The 14,566-nt window shown below is 47.8% G+C and overlaps 1 protein-coding gene across 8 annotated transcripts in view; it reads right to left on the bottom strand.

Moving 5' to 3' along the window:
• RABEPK (Rab9 effector protein with kelch motifs) overlaps positions 1-14,566 on the bottom strand; it is a 36,366-nt gene that overhangs the window by 14,207 nt on the left and 7,593 nt on the right. For 4 of the 8 annotated variants that reach the window (XM_008273307.4, XM_008273308.4, XM_008273306.4 and 1 more), the window contains 4 exons: positions 11,725-11,783; positions 7,286-7,443; positions 5,538-5,690; positions 18-179 (listed from right to left, as the gene is read on the bottom strand). In XM_008273307.4, the coding sequence (XP_008271529.2) occupies positions 18-179; positions 5,538-5,690; positions 7,286-7,443; positions 11,725-11,777 (526 nt within the window). In that variant the 5' untranslated portion in view covers positions 11,778-11,783. The remainder of the gene's footprint in view (positions 1-17; positions 180-5,537; positions 5,691-7,285; positions 7,444-11,724; positions 11,784-14,566) is intronic. The other 4 variants (XM_070056865.1, XM_070056869.1, XM_008273309.4 and 1 more) reach the window with 2 other exon arrangements.

Below are 14,566 nucleotides of genomic sequence, written 5' to 3'. Positions count from 1 at the left end.
TGCCTGTCGGTCCATACTTGCGTCAAATACATGCAGCTTCACATCCTGCACGGGCTGGGCACCTCTCTCTCCACCCCCAAAGACATACAGCTGGCTTCCAATGGCTGCCGACGATGTGTGGAATGTTCTTGGAGATGGTGGAAGGTTGGTCACTTCTGGCGTATTCCAAGACCTGGTTTCTGGTTTGAGACAAGACAAGCACCCAGGTTGACCTTGACCTTGACCTTGACTCTTGAGCTGGACAGAGTCACCTTTCAAACCCCAATCCCATACTCAGATTAAAAAATGTCAAGGAGTAAGAATGATGTTTAGACTTTTCCCAGACAGAACAAAATCCCCCCAAAGCCACCAGCACAGTCCAGAATGAGGCCTCTGAATACCCTCTCTGAACCCTTTTCCACTCTGCCTTTGATCCTTGCCCTGTGCCCATTCACCAAATTTCCCAGAAAATTTGTGGCTGTTAAAAGGAAGAAAACAATGTTATTACAATTTCAGCAGAAAGAATAACAGTCCACACTAAGTAGCAATTGCTAACTGAATGCCAGTTTTCCTAGTTTTCCTGTTATACAGAGAAACGAGTTGAAGCAGATATACACGGACACCTTGTTTAAAGTAACATGGCCAGCAAATGGCTTCTCTGTCTCAGCAACACTCTTTTTTTTTTTTTTTTTTTTTTGACAGGCAGAGTGGACAGTGAGAGAGAGAGACAGAGAGAAAGGTCTTCCTTTGCCGTTGGTTCACCCTCCAATGGCCACCGCGGCCGGCGCCCTGCGGCTGGCGCACCGCGCTGATCCGATGGCAGGAGCCAGGAGCCAGGTGCTTCTCCTGGTCTCCCATGGGGTGCAGGGCCCAAGCACCTGGGCCATCCTCCACTGCACTCCCTGGCCACAGCAGAGGACTGGCCTGGAAGAGGGGCAACCGGGACAGAATCCGGCGCCCCGACCAGGACTAGAACCCGGTGTGCCGGCGCCGCAAGGCGGAGGATTAGCCTAGTGAGTCACGGCGCCGGCCCATCAGCAACACTCTTTCAAGCTGAGAATAAAACTGCTGCCTGGGTGGGTGTACAGAAGCATCTTTCCTCTTAGACCAAAGCATGGAGTTTACAGAACAGGTGCATTAACCGGCGCCCTCCTCCTGAGTACTCTGCCAGCCCCACCGTCTCTACTCGCCACAGGAGGTGGATGGAAAGTAGTTCCACTCCGCAGATAGGACACCGGAGCTAGAAAACTTAAATCCTCTTCCCCAGGTCACAGCACTTGTGAGCTGCTCGGCAGGGTTTGAACTCAGATCTATGAGTCCCATACTTGCTCCACAGCATACCAAGAATGAATTATTTTTCTTTTTTTAAAAAAAAAACTATTTGTTTACGGACTGGTATTGTGTTGTAGCAGGTAAAGCCAACACCTGCAATGGCAGAATTCCAAACGGGTGCCAGTTCATCTCCTGATTGCCCCACTTCCAATCCAGCTCCCTGCTAATGTGCCTGGGAACACATCAGAGGATGGCCCAAGTGTGTGGGCCCTTGCTATCCATGTGGAGACCTAAAAGAAGCTCCTGGCTCCTGGCTTTGGCCTGGCCCAGTGCTGGCCATTGTGGCCATCTGGAGAGTGAACCAGCAGATGAAAGGTCTCTTTCTCTGTCTCCCCCTCTCTCTGTAACTCTTTCAAATATATAAATATTCTAAAAATATTTATTTATTTCAGAGGCAGAGATGGGGGGCAGTGAGAGGTAGGGAGGAGAGAGACAGAAAGAATGAACACATGCTTGCAACTGTTGGTTCACTCCCCCAGTGCTTGCAATGGCTGGGGCTGGGCCAGGGCTCAAGACAGGAGCAGGAAACTCAATGCAGGTCTCCCACATGGATGGCAGGAACTCGATTATTTGAGCCATCACCTTTGCCTCTCAGGGTCTACATTAGCAAGAAGCTGGAGTTAGGAGCCAGAGATGGGGACTGAACCCAGGTACTCAGATATGGGATGCAGGCAACCCAGTTAGCATCTTAACCAATGCCTACTTCTTGCCTGGGATATCCTGCGCCATTTGTAAAACATCTGCATTCAATACATAAATGCTACATGGAGCATCTGCAACATGTGGAACTCAAACATGAACTGAAGGTTAAACAAGTCTGAGTCTATGCCCGAAGGAAAATGTAATGCTTCTACAGCTACAGACCAGGGATAACTTCCAGATCCTCAGGAGGGTTAAAAGGCACACAATCTCCAGGGTCAGAAGATCCAGTGATTGGGTGGCTGCCAGTCAAACACCAGCATAGCAGGGGGCGTTTAGTGGTTGAAAGGCTGGTTAAGACACCCGAGTCCTGCACTGGAGTACCTGGGTTTAAGTTCATCTCTGCTTCCAGTTCCAGCTTAGTGCTGGAACACACTCTGGGAGGCAGCAAGTGAAGGCTCCCCCAGTACTGGGTCCCTGCCACCCACACGGGAGAATTCAGTTCTTAGCCCCCAGCTTCAGTCCAGTCCAGTCCAGTCCTGACTGTTGTGGGAATTTGGGGAATAAACCTGTGGGTGGGAGGTCTCTCAGTCTGTCTCTCTGTCTCTTAAATAAATAAAAACAAAACAAAACAAAAACACAGTACAACTAATCACAAAGGAGCCCTAAGCCATTTAAGGAACTCGCCTTGGTAACAAAAGCAACCAATACATCACTTATATTTTTATATTTCTTGGGTGTGGTGTCAAATTATACTTTCTAGGGTCAGGTGTTGTGGTGCCAGAGGTTAAGTTGCCCCTGGTACACTGGCATCCCATGTAGGAGCACCTGAGATCAAGTCCCGCCTCCTCTTCTGGTCCCGCTTCCTGATAACCTGCATCCTGGGAGGCAGCAGGTGATGGCTCAAGTGCTTGGGTCCCTGCCCCCTCTGGAAGACCTGGATGGACTTTGTAGCTCCTGGCTTCAGCTTGGCCCTGTCTGAGCTGTTGTAGACATTTAGGGAATAAACCAGCATATGGGAGATCTATCTCTCTGCCTTTCAAATGAAATGAAAATAAATAAATACATTTTTAAGGGCCTGGCATTGTGGCACAGTGAGTTCAGCTACCACTTGTGATGCCAGCATCCCATATTGAAGTGTAGCAGGTGACAGCTCAAGAGTTGGGTCCCTGCCACCCACCTGGGAGACCCAGATGGAGGGCCCGGCTGCCAGTTTCAGCCTGGCCCATCACCAGCTGTTGTGGGCACTCAGTGAGTAAACCAGCGATGATGGCAGATCTAGTTGTCTCTCTGACTCATGTCTTTCTGCCTTTCAAATGAATAATGTTTTAAATAATAAAATGAAAAAGGTACAAAAGTGTGTGCGTGTGTGTGTGAGTGTGTGTGTGTGTACAGTATGTATGTATGATCTCAGACTTGTTCAAATGCAGAGAAAAGACAGAAAGGAAGTAGAATCGCCCCCTTAACTGCAGGGGATACATTCCAAGACTCCCAGTGGATGTCAAAAATATGGACAGTGGAAAATGTGATCTATTTTATGTTTTTTTTCCATACAGATATACCGGTGGCAAAGTTTAATTTATAAGGGGTAGTGCTGTGGCACACTAGGTTAAGCTGCCACCTGTGAAAATGGCATTACATATGGGTGCTGGTTTGAGTCCCATCTGTTCTACTTCATTTTCTACTTCTTTTTTTTTTTTTTTTTTTTTTTTTTACAGGCAGGGTGGACAGTGAGAGAGACAGAGAGAAAGGTCTTCCTTTGCCATTGGTTCACCCTCCAATGGCCGCTGCAGCCAGTGTGCTGCGGCCAGCGCACTGCGCTGATCCGATAGCAGGAGCCAGGTGCTTATCCTGGTCTCCCATGGGGTGCAGGACCTAAGCACTTGGGCCATCCTCCACTGCACTCCCGGGCCACAGCAGAGAGCTGGCCTGGAAGAGGGGCAACCGGGACAGAATCTGGCGCCCCGACCGGGACTAGAACCCGGTGTGCCGGTGCCGCTAGGTGGAGGATTAGCCTATTGAGCCGCGGCGCTGGCCTGTTCTACTTCTGATCCAGCTCCCTGTAATGTGCCTGGGAAGGCAGTGGAAGATGGCCCAGGTGCTTGGGCCTCTGCCACCAACCTGAGAGACCTGGAAGAAGCTCCTGGCTCCTGGATTTGGCTTGGTCCAGCCCTGGCAGCTGCAGCCATGTGGGGGAATGAACCAGTAGATGAAAGATCTCTCTCTCTAACTGTGCCTTTTAAATAAATAAATTTTTAAATAAAAAGATTATAAAGTAGGCACAGTAAGAAATTAACAATACTAGAGTTATAGAACAATTATAACAATATATTACAATAAAATTATTTAAAACATAATTATTTCTAGAATTTTTCATTGAATTTTCCATTTAGTATTTTTGGGCCATGGCTGACCATGGGTAACTGAGATCTCAGAAGGTGAAGCCAATAGAATACACCACAACCTCCTGTTAGTAGTGACGTTTCCAGACTATTCTATGACAAAACTGCCAGTGACATCAGCCAGGAACTTTGTCCTTTGGGCTAAAACACACTAAGGGGATTGAGATCAGGGTTTCTTGACTTTGACACTCTGAACATTTTAGACCGGATAATTTCAGTTTTTACATTTTTATTAATCAACTTGAAAGTCAGAGAGACACAGAGACAGAGCGAGACAGATCTCTCCCATCAAATAGCTCATTCTCCAAATACCTGCAACGGTTGGGTTAGGCCAGGTGTAAGTTCGGAGTTGGGAACTCAACCTAGGTCTCCCATTTGGGTAGCAGGGATCCAACTACTTGAGCCATCACCGGCTGTCTCCCAGGGTCTGTATTAGTAGGAAGCTGGAATTGGAACCCAGGCACTCTGATGTGGGATGTGGGTCTCTCCAGGGGCATTCAACCACAGTGGCAAACGTCTGCCCCTAAACCAGGTGATCCTTTATTATGGAGGCTTTCCTGTGCATTATAGGACATGCAGCTGGGTTCTAGCCCAGCTCAGTCACCTCTGTCTCACAGACTTGAGATACTTATTGCAGCAATAGCTGTTTTTTTTTTTTGGTTTTTCCTAAGATTCATTTATTTGAGAGGCAGTTACAGACAGAGAAGTCTTCCATCTCCCCAAATAGCCACCACAGCTGGAGCTGGGTGATTTCAAGAGCCAGGAACTTGTTTCAGGTCTCCCTCATGGGTTTAGGGGCCCAAGCACTTGGGCCATCTTCCACTGCTTTTCCAGGCCATTAGCAGGGAGCTGGATCAGAAGTGGAGCAGCCGGGACTCAAACATGGTGCCCATATGGGATGCTGCCGCTGCAGGCGGAGGCTTAACCTACTATGCCACAGCCCCAGCCTCAGCATAGCTGTTTTCTAAAGTCTTTTCCAGCTTTGACATTTAAGGAGTTGATAACTGTCTATGTTACAAAAAAATATATATACAATTCTATTATTTTCAGATTTGCTACAAGTTAAAATTCCTATGATCTATGAGGTCAGCAAAGTTAAATGGATTAATCAGTACAATCCAAATTTACTGTAATTATTACTGGATTTGTGTATGCATGTAAATAAAGTAAGCTTTGGCTACTTACCGGGTTCCAGGACTTGTATACAATTTCGGTTGCCTGACTGGTTGGCACCTCCAAACACCCAGATACTGTCTGGAGCGCAGGACGGAATGAAGCTGGCATGCTCATACCGGGGCAAGAGGCCCTCCCAGCTGGCCCGATCCCACTGGTGCGCTCCTAGAAGACATTTCATCCCGTTCTTATACTGGGGCTGCCAACTGCTTACACTGACAAACTTGGGGAGGGCAGTGAGGAGAAAAGGGCCAAAGCAAACATGAGCAACCATCAAGTCACTGAAAGAGAAGGTGGTTAAGTTCCCAAAGATATGGCAGGAGACACTCTGGGGCACTGTCTGCCTGGTCCATAGACCCTGTCCATGGAAACTGTCTCCATTCGCCCAATCACCCGGGTAGATCCCAGACAACACGTTTCTACAACAACTTAACTTTCTAGCCTTGGCTGATTGGATCAGAAGTAGTCACCTGACCCAGAATGGACCAATCAGAGCCACTGCTTCTACTCTCTCAGGAGGCTGTGCTGTATTTCTGCCCTTTGTCGCTCCCCCTCTTCACGGAGGAACGACACTAGACCCTGCGCTGTTCTTTTGTCTGCTCGGCCCTTCCCGGGTTTGCTGCTGGTTCTTCCCGGGTTGGCTAACGTCCCTCCACCTCCGTGGAGGGGCGGGCCCCCCTGCCACTTTCCCCACTTCCGCGGGGGAGCGGCACACCGCCGGCCGGCTCTCTCGGGGGCTGCTCAGATGTTATCCCGATGTTCCCCTTAGATGTTCCTGGTGCATGTTGTCTCTCTCCTCCTTTATAGTCCTCTTCCACCAATCCCAACTTTGCTACCCACACGCCAAGTACGCTGCTCTCCTCCAATCAGGAGCAGGATCAGCTCCTGCAGGTTACTGGTCGAACTGGAGGCAGCTGTGTAGAAGTTGTTTACTCCTCTCCCAACGCCATATTGTGGGAGAGCAGATGCATAGAATAAGTCTTAATTCCAGTAACTTAGTCTAGTCTGAGTTGCTCCCCACACCCTTGACTTTGGCGAAATATTCCTGTAGCTATATAAGTAAATTCCTCCATTTATTGCTGGTTTAGGTTATCTGTAATAAATGAGTTATGACTAAAACAAGTTCACAGAACAATAATACCGAGCCTATTAGACATTATACTTGTTATCTGAGAGAAAGAGAGACAACAGGCTGAAGTCAGGAGCCTGGGGAACTCAGGCCAGCTCTATCACATAGGTGGCAGTGACTCAATTGAGCCATCACCCCTGCCTCCCAGGGTCTGCACTAGCAGGAAGCTAGACTTGGGAGCTAGAGTTGAGATGCAAACCCAGGTACTCTGACATGGGATGCAGGCTCCTTAACTGGCCTATTTGGGTACAGCTGGAAGCAGGGAGACCAATGAAGACACTATAAGTCTAGTTAAGAGGCAGTAGTAACAGTGGAAATGACCAGACAGGTATGAGGATGAGAGATGGGAGGACCTGGTGGTTAACTAGCTATGTGGACATTTCCCCAGGAAATGCTTGATGTACGAAAGGCTGGGTGACCAGGGTTCCATAAGGATTTTCCTTCCTAAAACAAGGGGGCATTTGTCAGGTGGATGTGTGCCAGGAGTCTGCTGAGATCTCAGGGACTTGTCAGTGATGCTCATCTCTTAGAGGAAAACACTTGCTGTCTTATCTGAACTGCCACACCTAGGAATGCTCTAAGTCACGGCTGATGCACAAAGCCAGCTGTGCCCCACAGCTGCTGGTCTTACCCAGATCCATGGTGTGCACATCCGAGAAGCTTCTGTTTGGATTTGCTCCCCCAACAATGAAGACCTTCCCTCTCTTGGCATCGCCAACGGGGGGTAAATAGGAGCAGCTGTGGCCAACTCGAGCACAGGGGCTCTCTCCATGGGGAGTCAAGGTGTACCTGCCAAAGGGAAGATGTGTTTAGAAGGCCTGAGCAGAGAGTCAATGGAGCAGCGTGTTCTTTCCATTCCTCATGAAATGCCATGGCAACGAAAAGTCTTACACATAGACACTTAAACTGTGTGCAGCAAACCAGCACTTCCCTGTTTCTAGTAACAACGCCTTCCCTTTGGTCACAGTCCTTGGCTTTTCAATTCTATCACACTTTCATCTCGTGGGAATGTAGTGGGGATGCACTGAGCTAGTGATCATTCCCATTTGGTGGACAGGGAAACTGACACTCAGAAAAGTGTACTGGTATAGAGGTTATGACCATGGTTTGTGAATTCAAGCAGATCTAGTTCAGTCCTACCTTAAGTACTTTTTAGTGTATGACCCTTTGGAAGTCATTTACCTTTTGGAAGTTATTAACCCTCCTCTTTTTACAAATCAGAATAGAAGTAGTTCTCCTTTTAAAAGGTGACAGTGGCAGAGCCGGCACTGTGGCATAGTGAGTAAAACTGCCACCTGCAGTGCCAGCATCCCATATGGGTGCTGGTTCAAGTCCTGTATGCTCCACTTCCAATCCAGCACTCTCTATGGCTTGGGAGAGTAGTGGAAGATGGCCCAAATCCTTGGGCCCCTGCACCTGTGTGGAAGACCTGGAAGAAGCTCCTGGCTCCTGGCTTTGGATTAGTGCAGCTCTGGCCATTGCAACAACTTGGGGAATGAACCAGCAGATGGAAGACTTTCTCTGTCTCCCTGTCTCTGTCTGTAACTCTGCCTCTCAAGTAAATAAGTAAATATTTAACCAAAAAAAAAAAAAGAGTAAACTTCAGCTTTACATTACAATTATTTTTTAAAAAGTTGACAGTGAAGACTAAGAAAACATCCTCATAACAGTGCAGGAAAGGATTCAGCCAATGGTGGCTACTGTTCGATGCGCAATCACCCAGAAACCTACAGCTCCAAGGCTCCTACCATTGCACATATTCTCCTGGATTAACTGACTTTTTGAGCATTTCCACGTTATACATAAAGCTCACCCTGACAGAAACCAAACCAGAACTTTGGAAAAACCAAGTACAAGATCCAGTCATTCTACTCTCTAAAGTTATTCTGAATGATTTTTGAAAAAACATACTTCAAGCATCTTGGCTGGAAAAGAAAACTCCACAGGTGTTTTTAGGCCCTATTTTAGTGAACTCTTCAGTAACTGGCTCGCGTGACCCCGCCGTCCTTCTTGTCCTGTTCCTCTGGTCTGGCTTCCCTACACCTCTCCCCTTTGGTTCTCTCCCCACCTTTCTGGCAGTTTTTTCTGTTTCCTTCTCTGACTCCTTCCCTGTCAGCTCTTCCTCACTCAGCACCCTCGGGATTCTTTCCCTTACTCTGCATTTGCTTGTCTAATCACTTTTATCTATACCAAGAGCTTCAGTGCCCATCGTCTATACATGCATCAGTGGTTTCCAGGTCTCCACTTCCAGTTCAGACCGCTCTTGATGTCCACAAACACATACCCCATCACAACCTGAATAATTTCTAGGTGGAGCATCTCTAATCTCAACATCCGAAACCCAAAGTGCTTCAAAACCTTAACTTTCTGAACGTCAGGGAGCCGGATGGGAAGTGGAGCAGCTGGGTCTTGAACCAGCGCCTATATGGGATGCTGGCACTGCAGGCAGTGGCTTTACCCACTATACCACAGTGCTGGCCCCTCAACAGCATTTCAAATCAAGGATGCTTAACCAATAAAGTCTATGGAAATATTCCAAAACTCAAAAACGCTCTGGTCTCAAGCATTTCAGATAAGAGAGACACAACCTGTACTAACAATGGACTATGCATGCTACTAACTACATTTCAACTCCAGTTCCACTTAATTGGTACAAAAACGCTTTGCGGATTGGCATTATTATCATCATCTGAGTTTTATAACTGAGAAACTGTGGCTTCCAACAGTTAAAATGTTAAGTAACTTACCCAAGAGCACACAACCAACCAGTTAGTGAATAAGACCAAAAAAAAAAAAAAAAAAAGTCCCTGCTTGCAGCTCAGTTCACAATGGACTCAACCCAGATGCCCATCAACTGGTGACTAGAAAGAGAAAATGTGGTATATGTACACTATGGAATCCTACTAAGCCCTAAAAAGAATGGAATCCTGTCTTTCGCAACAAAATGGATGCAACTGGTAAACATTATCCTTAGTGAAATAAGCCAGTCCCAAAAAGACAAATATGACAAATATCATATGTTCACCTTGATCTGTGGTAACAGAGTACAAAAAATATATAATGTATATTAGTGAAATAGAAAAAAAAAACAGGATTTAGCATAGTCACTGATATAAACGCTCAAATAACGTTTATTACTTTTACATGTCATTTAGGAACAGTTGTTTCTGTTAAAGTAGGGCTGATTTAGCCTTGACTTATTCCCCGTGTACTGGTCTGGAGGGGGCAGACTACCAAATTCCTTTTCACTGAATACTACACAGCATAATCACTGGAAACCACATGAGCGTGGGAAGGGAAGAGCCTGGCCCCTGGAGCAGGGTGCTTCTCCACTGTGTGAGCCCCGAGAACTGAGAAGCCGTCTTCTTGGCACTAGGTCTCCTGGTTGTCAGAAAATCAGAATGGAAGAGCCATGCTCCAGGAGCCAGTCAGGCCCATTGTTGCACCCATTTTGTACTGATCCGGGGGAGTAAAAACCGGGTTGGAATCAGAGGCAGCTTCCTGGGTGTGTGACTTGGGCAACTGCACAGCATTAACCATGCTGGGGCTCCACTGCTAGTTTAAGGCTCTGCTGGTGCTGTCTTATATTTCTTTCTTTTTTAAAAAAGATCTATTTATTTTTATTCATTTGAAAGGAAGAGTTGCAGAGAGATAGAGGGAAAGGGAAAGAGAGAGAGAGAGAGAGAGAGAGAAGAAAGCCTTCTATCTGCTGGTTCACTCCCCAAATGGCCACAATGGCTGGGATCTGGGCCAATCCGAAGCCAGGAGCCTGGAGTTTCTTTCAGGTCTCCCACGTGGGTGCAGGGGCCCAAGGACTTGGGCCATCTTCTACTGCTTTCCCAGGCCATAGCAGAGAGCTGGATCGGAAGTGGAGCAGCCGGGACTTGAACTGGCGCCCATATGGGATGCCAGTACTGCAGGAGATGGTTTTACTCGCTATGCCACAGCACCAGCACCTTAAATTTCTTAATATTATTTAAAAAAAAAAAGTTCCTGCCTTCACAGTTCTTACAACAAGTGAGAAGAGAAGCCTTAGACAATCTTGTGAATATCACTTCATTTCAGGGTGGCATAAAGGGGCACAGGGTTTGCACCTGTAGTATTCTGAGAACAAATCACAGGAGGGCCTTATGCTGGAAACAGAGGTAGCTACTGGGGTGGGCAGAGGCGGCTTCCTGAAGAAGCACCATTTGGACTGAGATGGGAAGTATGAGTAGAAATTAGCTGGGCAAAGAGAGGGATGAAAGGTGGAAGGAAAGAGTGGTTGGTCCGAGCAGAAGGATCGGCACACTTCTGAGTGGCACAGTGCACAACGTGTTAAAGGAAGAGAAAGAGAACAAGGGAGTGAGTAAGAGGATTGATGTGGGAAGCACAGGCAGAAACGGATTACGCAGGGCCCAGGGGCAGCTCAAGGAGCCTAGTTTCACCCTGAGACCAATAGGGAGGCACAAAAGGGACTTAAACTAGGGAATGCCATGATTACAATATAAGTTGGGTTTAAAGCAAGATGGGTAACAGAAATCAGATGGGAGGCTCCCTTAAGGGACCAAGGCAATACTGCCACCCCCCAGCAGCCTCTGTGAGCCCAGCCACAGCACTGCCCACCTGTTACCACTGTCTTCTGCTCAGTCTGCAGCTCCCGCCACACAGGAGTGGCTGCCTTTGGACCTCTAGCGCCGATATGGCAGCTGCCTGTCAGACCAGTGTTGGATGCTGAATGAAGGGTTGGTTAAACAAGCAGCCAAGAAAACAGTGAGGCCAGTTTAATCCAACTCCAATTCCCTAAAAAATCTTAAAAATGAGTCACAGCTCAAGGGAAGACCCAGCATTGCAGCTAAAGATGGCAGATGGTCAGTGCCTTACTTTCCCTAGTAAATGGCTTGTAATAAAATCAGCATCTGCTCTGTGATAATTATCACCTCCCATCTTCCCCCTGCAGACCTTCTCAGTTTAATTACCAAAAGCTGCCATTTCATCTCTACTCTTTCTCATCAACTCCAAATATGCTAGTAAACTACTCATAAATGAAACACAAACTCTTTTTCTGTATCTGAATCCTTCCTTACGGACCATGTTCCTTTCCTGGGCTTGTCTCCAGGCTCCAAGACTGGCAGCTCCTTCATGGCGTCCTGGGCATAAGAAAGACAGGCATTTTTTTAGACATTTACGATTATCATCTTCCTAAAACACAGAACAAATCCAGTCATCCTCCTTGATTCAGTCTGGGATGGTTCAGGTTGAAGCCAGGAGCCAGAAATTCCACTGGGTCTCCCATGTGGGTAGCAGTGGTCCAAGCACTTGGGCTATCTTTCGCTGCTTTCTCAGGCACACTAACAGAGAGCTGGATTGGATGCAATGTAACCAGGACCTGAACCAGGTTTATAGAAGATGCCAGCATCACAGGCTGCAGCTTAACCCGCTGTGCCAAACACTGGCCCCTGCAACTGATTAATTTATTTTTAAAAAATTTTTAGAGGATTTGTTTATTTACTTGAGAGAGGGAGAGACAGAGAGGTCTTCCATCTGCTGGTTCACTCCCCAAATGACCACAACAGCTGGAGCTGGGCCGATCAGAAACCAGGAGCCAAGAGCTTCTGGGTCTCCCACATGGGTGCAAGGGCCCCAGGACTTGGGCCATCATCCACTGCTTTCCCAGGCCATAGCAGAGAGCTGGATCAGAAGTGGAGCAGCTGGGACTGGAACGAGTGCCCAAATGGGATGCCGGGGCTGCAGGCCAGGGCTTTAACTCACTGTGCCACAGCGCTCACCCCTATTCCTCAATTTCTATTCAGCTTCCCACTAATGCACCTTGTAGATAGTAGATGATGGACCAAGTACCTGAGTTCCTGCAATCCATGTAGAAGACTAGAACAGAGTTCCTGGCTCCTGGCTCCTGGCTTTGGCCTAGCCTACCCTGGCTGTTGTAGGCATTCGGAGAGTGAGCATATAGCTCTCTTCCAATAAATAAATTTGAAAAAAAAAAAAAAAAAAACCCAAGATGAAACAGGGGTGGGTGATTGGCTTAGTAGTTAAAGTATCTGCATCTCATATATGAGTGGCAGGATTTGGTTCCTTGTTCTGGCTCCCAATCCCAGCTTCCTGCAAATACAGACCCTGGGCCTGCATCAGCAGGTGATGGCAAATAGTTGGGTCCTTGCCACCTATGTAGGACACTTGGACTGAGTTTTCATTTCATGGCTTTAGCCCAACCCAGTCTTACCAGTTGCAGGCATTTGTGGAATGAATCAACAGATGGAAGCTCTTGTATTCTCATCTGTCTCTCTGCCTTTTGAATAATAATAAAGATAAAACACTTTTTTTTTGACAGGCAGAGTGGAGAGTGAGAGAGAGACAGAGAGAAAGGTCTTCCTTTGCCGTTGGTTCACCCTCCAATGGCCACCACGGCCGGCGCGCTGCGGCGGGCGCATCGTGCTGATCCGAAGCCAGGAGCCAGGTACTTATCCTGGTCTCCCAAGCAGGTGCAGGGCCCAAGCATTTAGGCCATCCTCCACTGCACTCCCGGGCCATGCAGAGAGCTGGCCTGCAAGGGGGGCGACCGGGACAGAATCCGGCGCCCCAACCAGGACTAGAACCCCGTGTGCTGGCGCCGCAAGGGGGAGGATTAGCCTAGTGAGCCACGGCGCCAGCCATAGATAAAACATTTTAATAGGCTGAGAAATACTGAACACAAGGAGAAATCTTGGCAAAGCCTTCTAGGCTCAAACACCCCCCACTCACAGCTCTTGCAATAAGATTAGGCTTTTTGCTGTTCTCTATCGTGGGGCAGGTACTTTCACAACTTGCAGCCTGTGCGACTTCCCCTATCCAGAATGTCTCCCCTCCCCCTCCCCATTTATTTATTTATTTATTTGAAAGGCAGACTTTCAGAGAAAGAGAGAGACAGAGACAGAGAGAAAGAGCGAGACAGAGATCTTCCATCTGTTGGTTCACTCCCCAAATGGCCACAATGGCAGGGGCTGGGCTGGGCTGAAGCCAGAATCCAGGAGCTTCATCGGGGTCTCCTGCATGAGAGGCAGGGGCCTAAGTACTCGATCCCTCTTCCACTGCCCTCCCAGGAATACTAGCAGGTAGGTGGATCAAAAGTGGAGCAGCCAGAACTTGAACTGGTACTCCTATGGGATGCTGGCACTGCAGGTGGCAGCTTAACCCACTGTGGCACAGGGCTGGCCTCCCTTCCTTTCCAGTAAACATGAAAACTCCTAGCCAACCTCCTAAGCCCAGTTCAAATAACCTTTCTCCAATTTATTGCTTTCTACCCCCACTCTCCCAAGCTAGTTCCTTCTGCTTTGAAGGTAGATCTACCAAGGGACTTTAAAAAGTTCATGGGAAAATGGAATGAAAAGATATTTATTTTGGTGAAAAATTTTGAAATCTATGCAGATAAGGCTCTTCAAAAAGCTTGTGAGCCGGCGCCGCGGCTCACTAGGCTAATCCTCCACCTTGCGGTGCCGGCACACCAGGTTCTAGTCCCAGTCGGGGCACCGGATTCTGTCCCGGTTGCCCCTCTTCCAGGCCAGCTCTCTGCTGTTGCCCGGGAAGGCAGTGGAGGATGGCCCAAGTGCTTGGGCCCTGCACCCCATGGGAGACCAGGATAAGTACCTGGCTCCTGCCATCGGATCAGCGCGGTGTGCCGGCCGCAGCGTGCCGGCTGCAGCGGCCATTGGAGAGTGAACCAACGGCAAAGGAAGACCTTTCTCTCTGTCTCTCTCTCTCACTGTCCACTCTGTCTGTCAAAAAATAAAAATAAAAAATAAAAAAAAAGCTTGTGAAAAATGTAGATTATGAAAAACACTTTGCAAGGATTTCAAATTATTTTTATTTATTTTTTTTAAAGATTTTATTTGAGAGGCAGAGTTAGAGAGAGGAAGAGACAGAAATCTTCCATCTGCTT

Source organism: Oryctolagus cuniculus, chromosome 1, assembly GCF_964237555.1.
Source record: "Oryctolagus cuniculus chromosome 1, mOryCun1.1, whole genome shotgun sequence".
Lineage (NCBI taxonomy): Eukaryota > Metazoa > Chordata > Mammalia > Lagomorpha > Leporidae > Oryctolagus > Oryctolagus cuniculus.
This window is presented reverse-complemented; position numbering and strand designations above follow the sequence as displayed.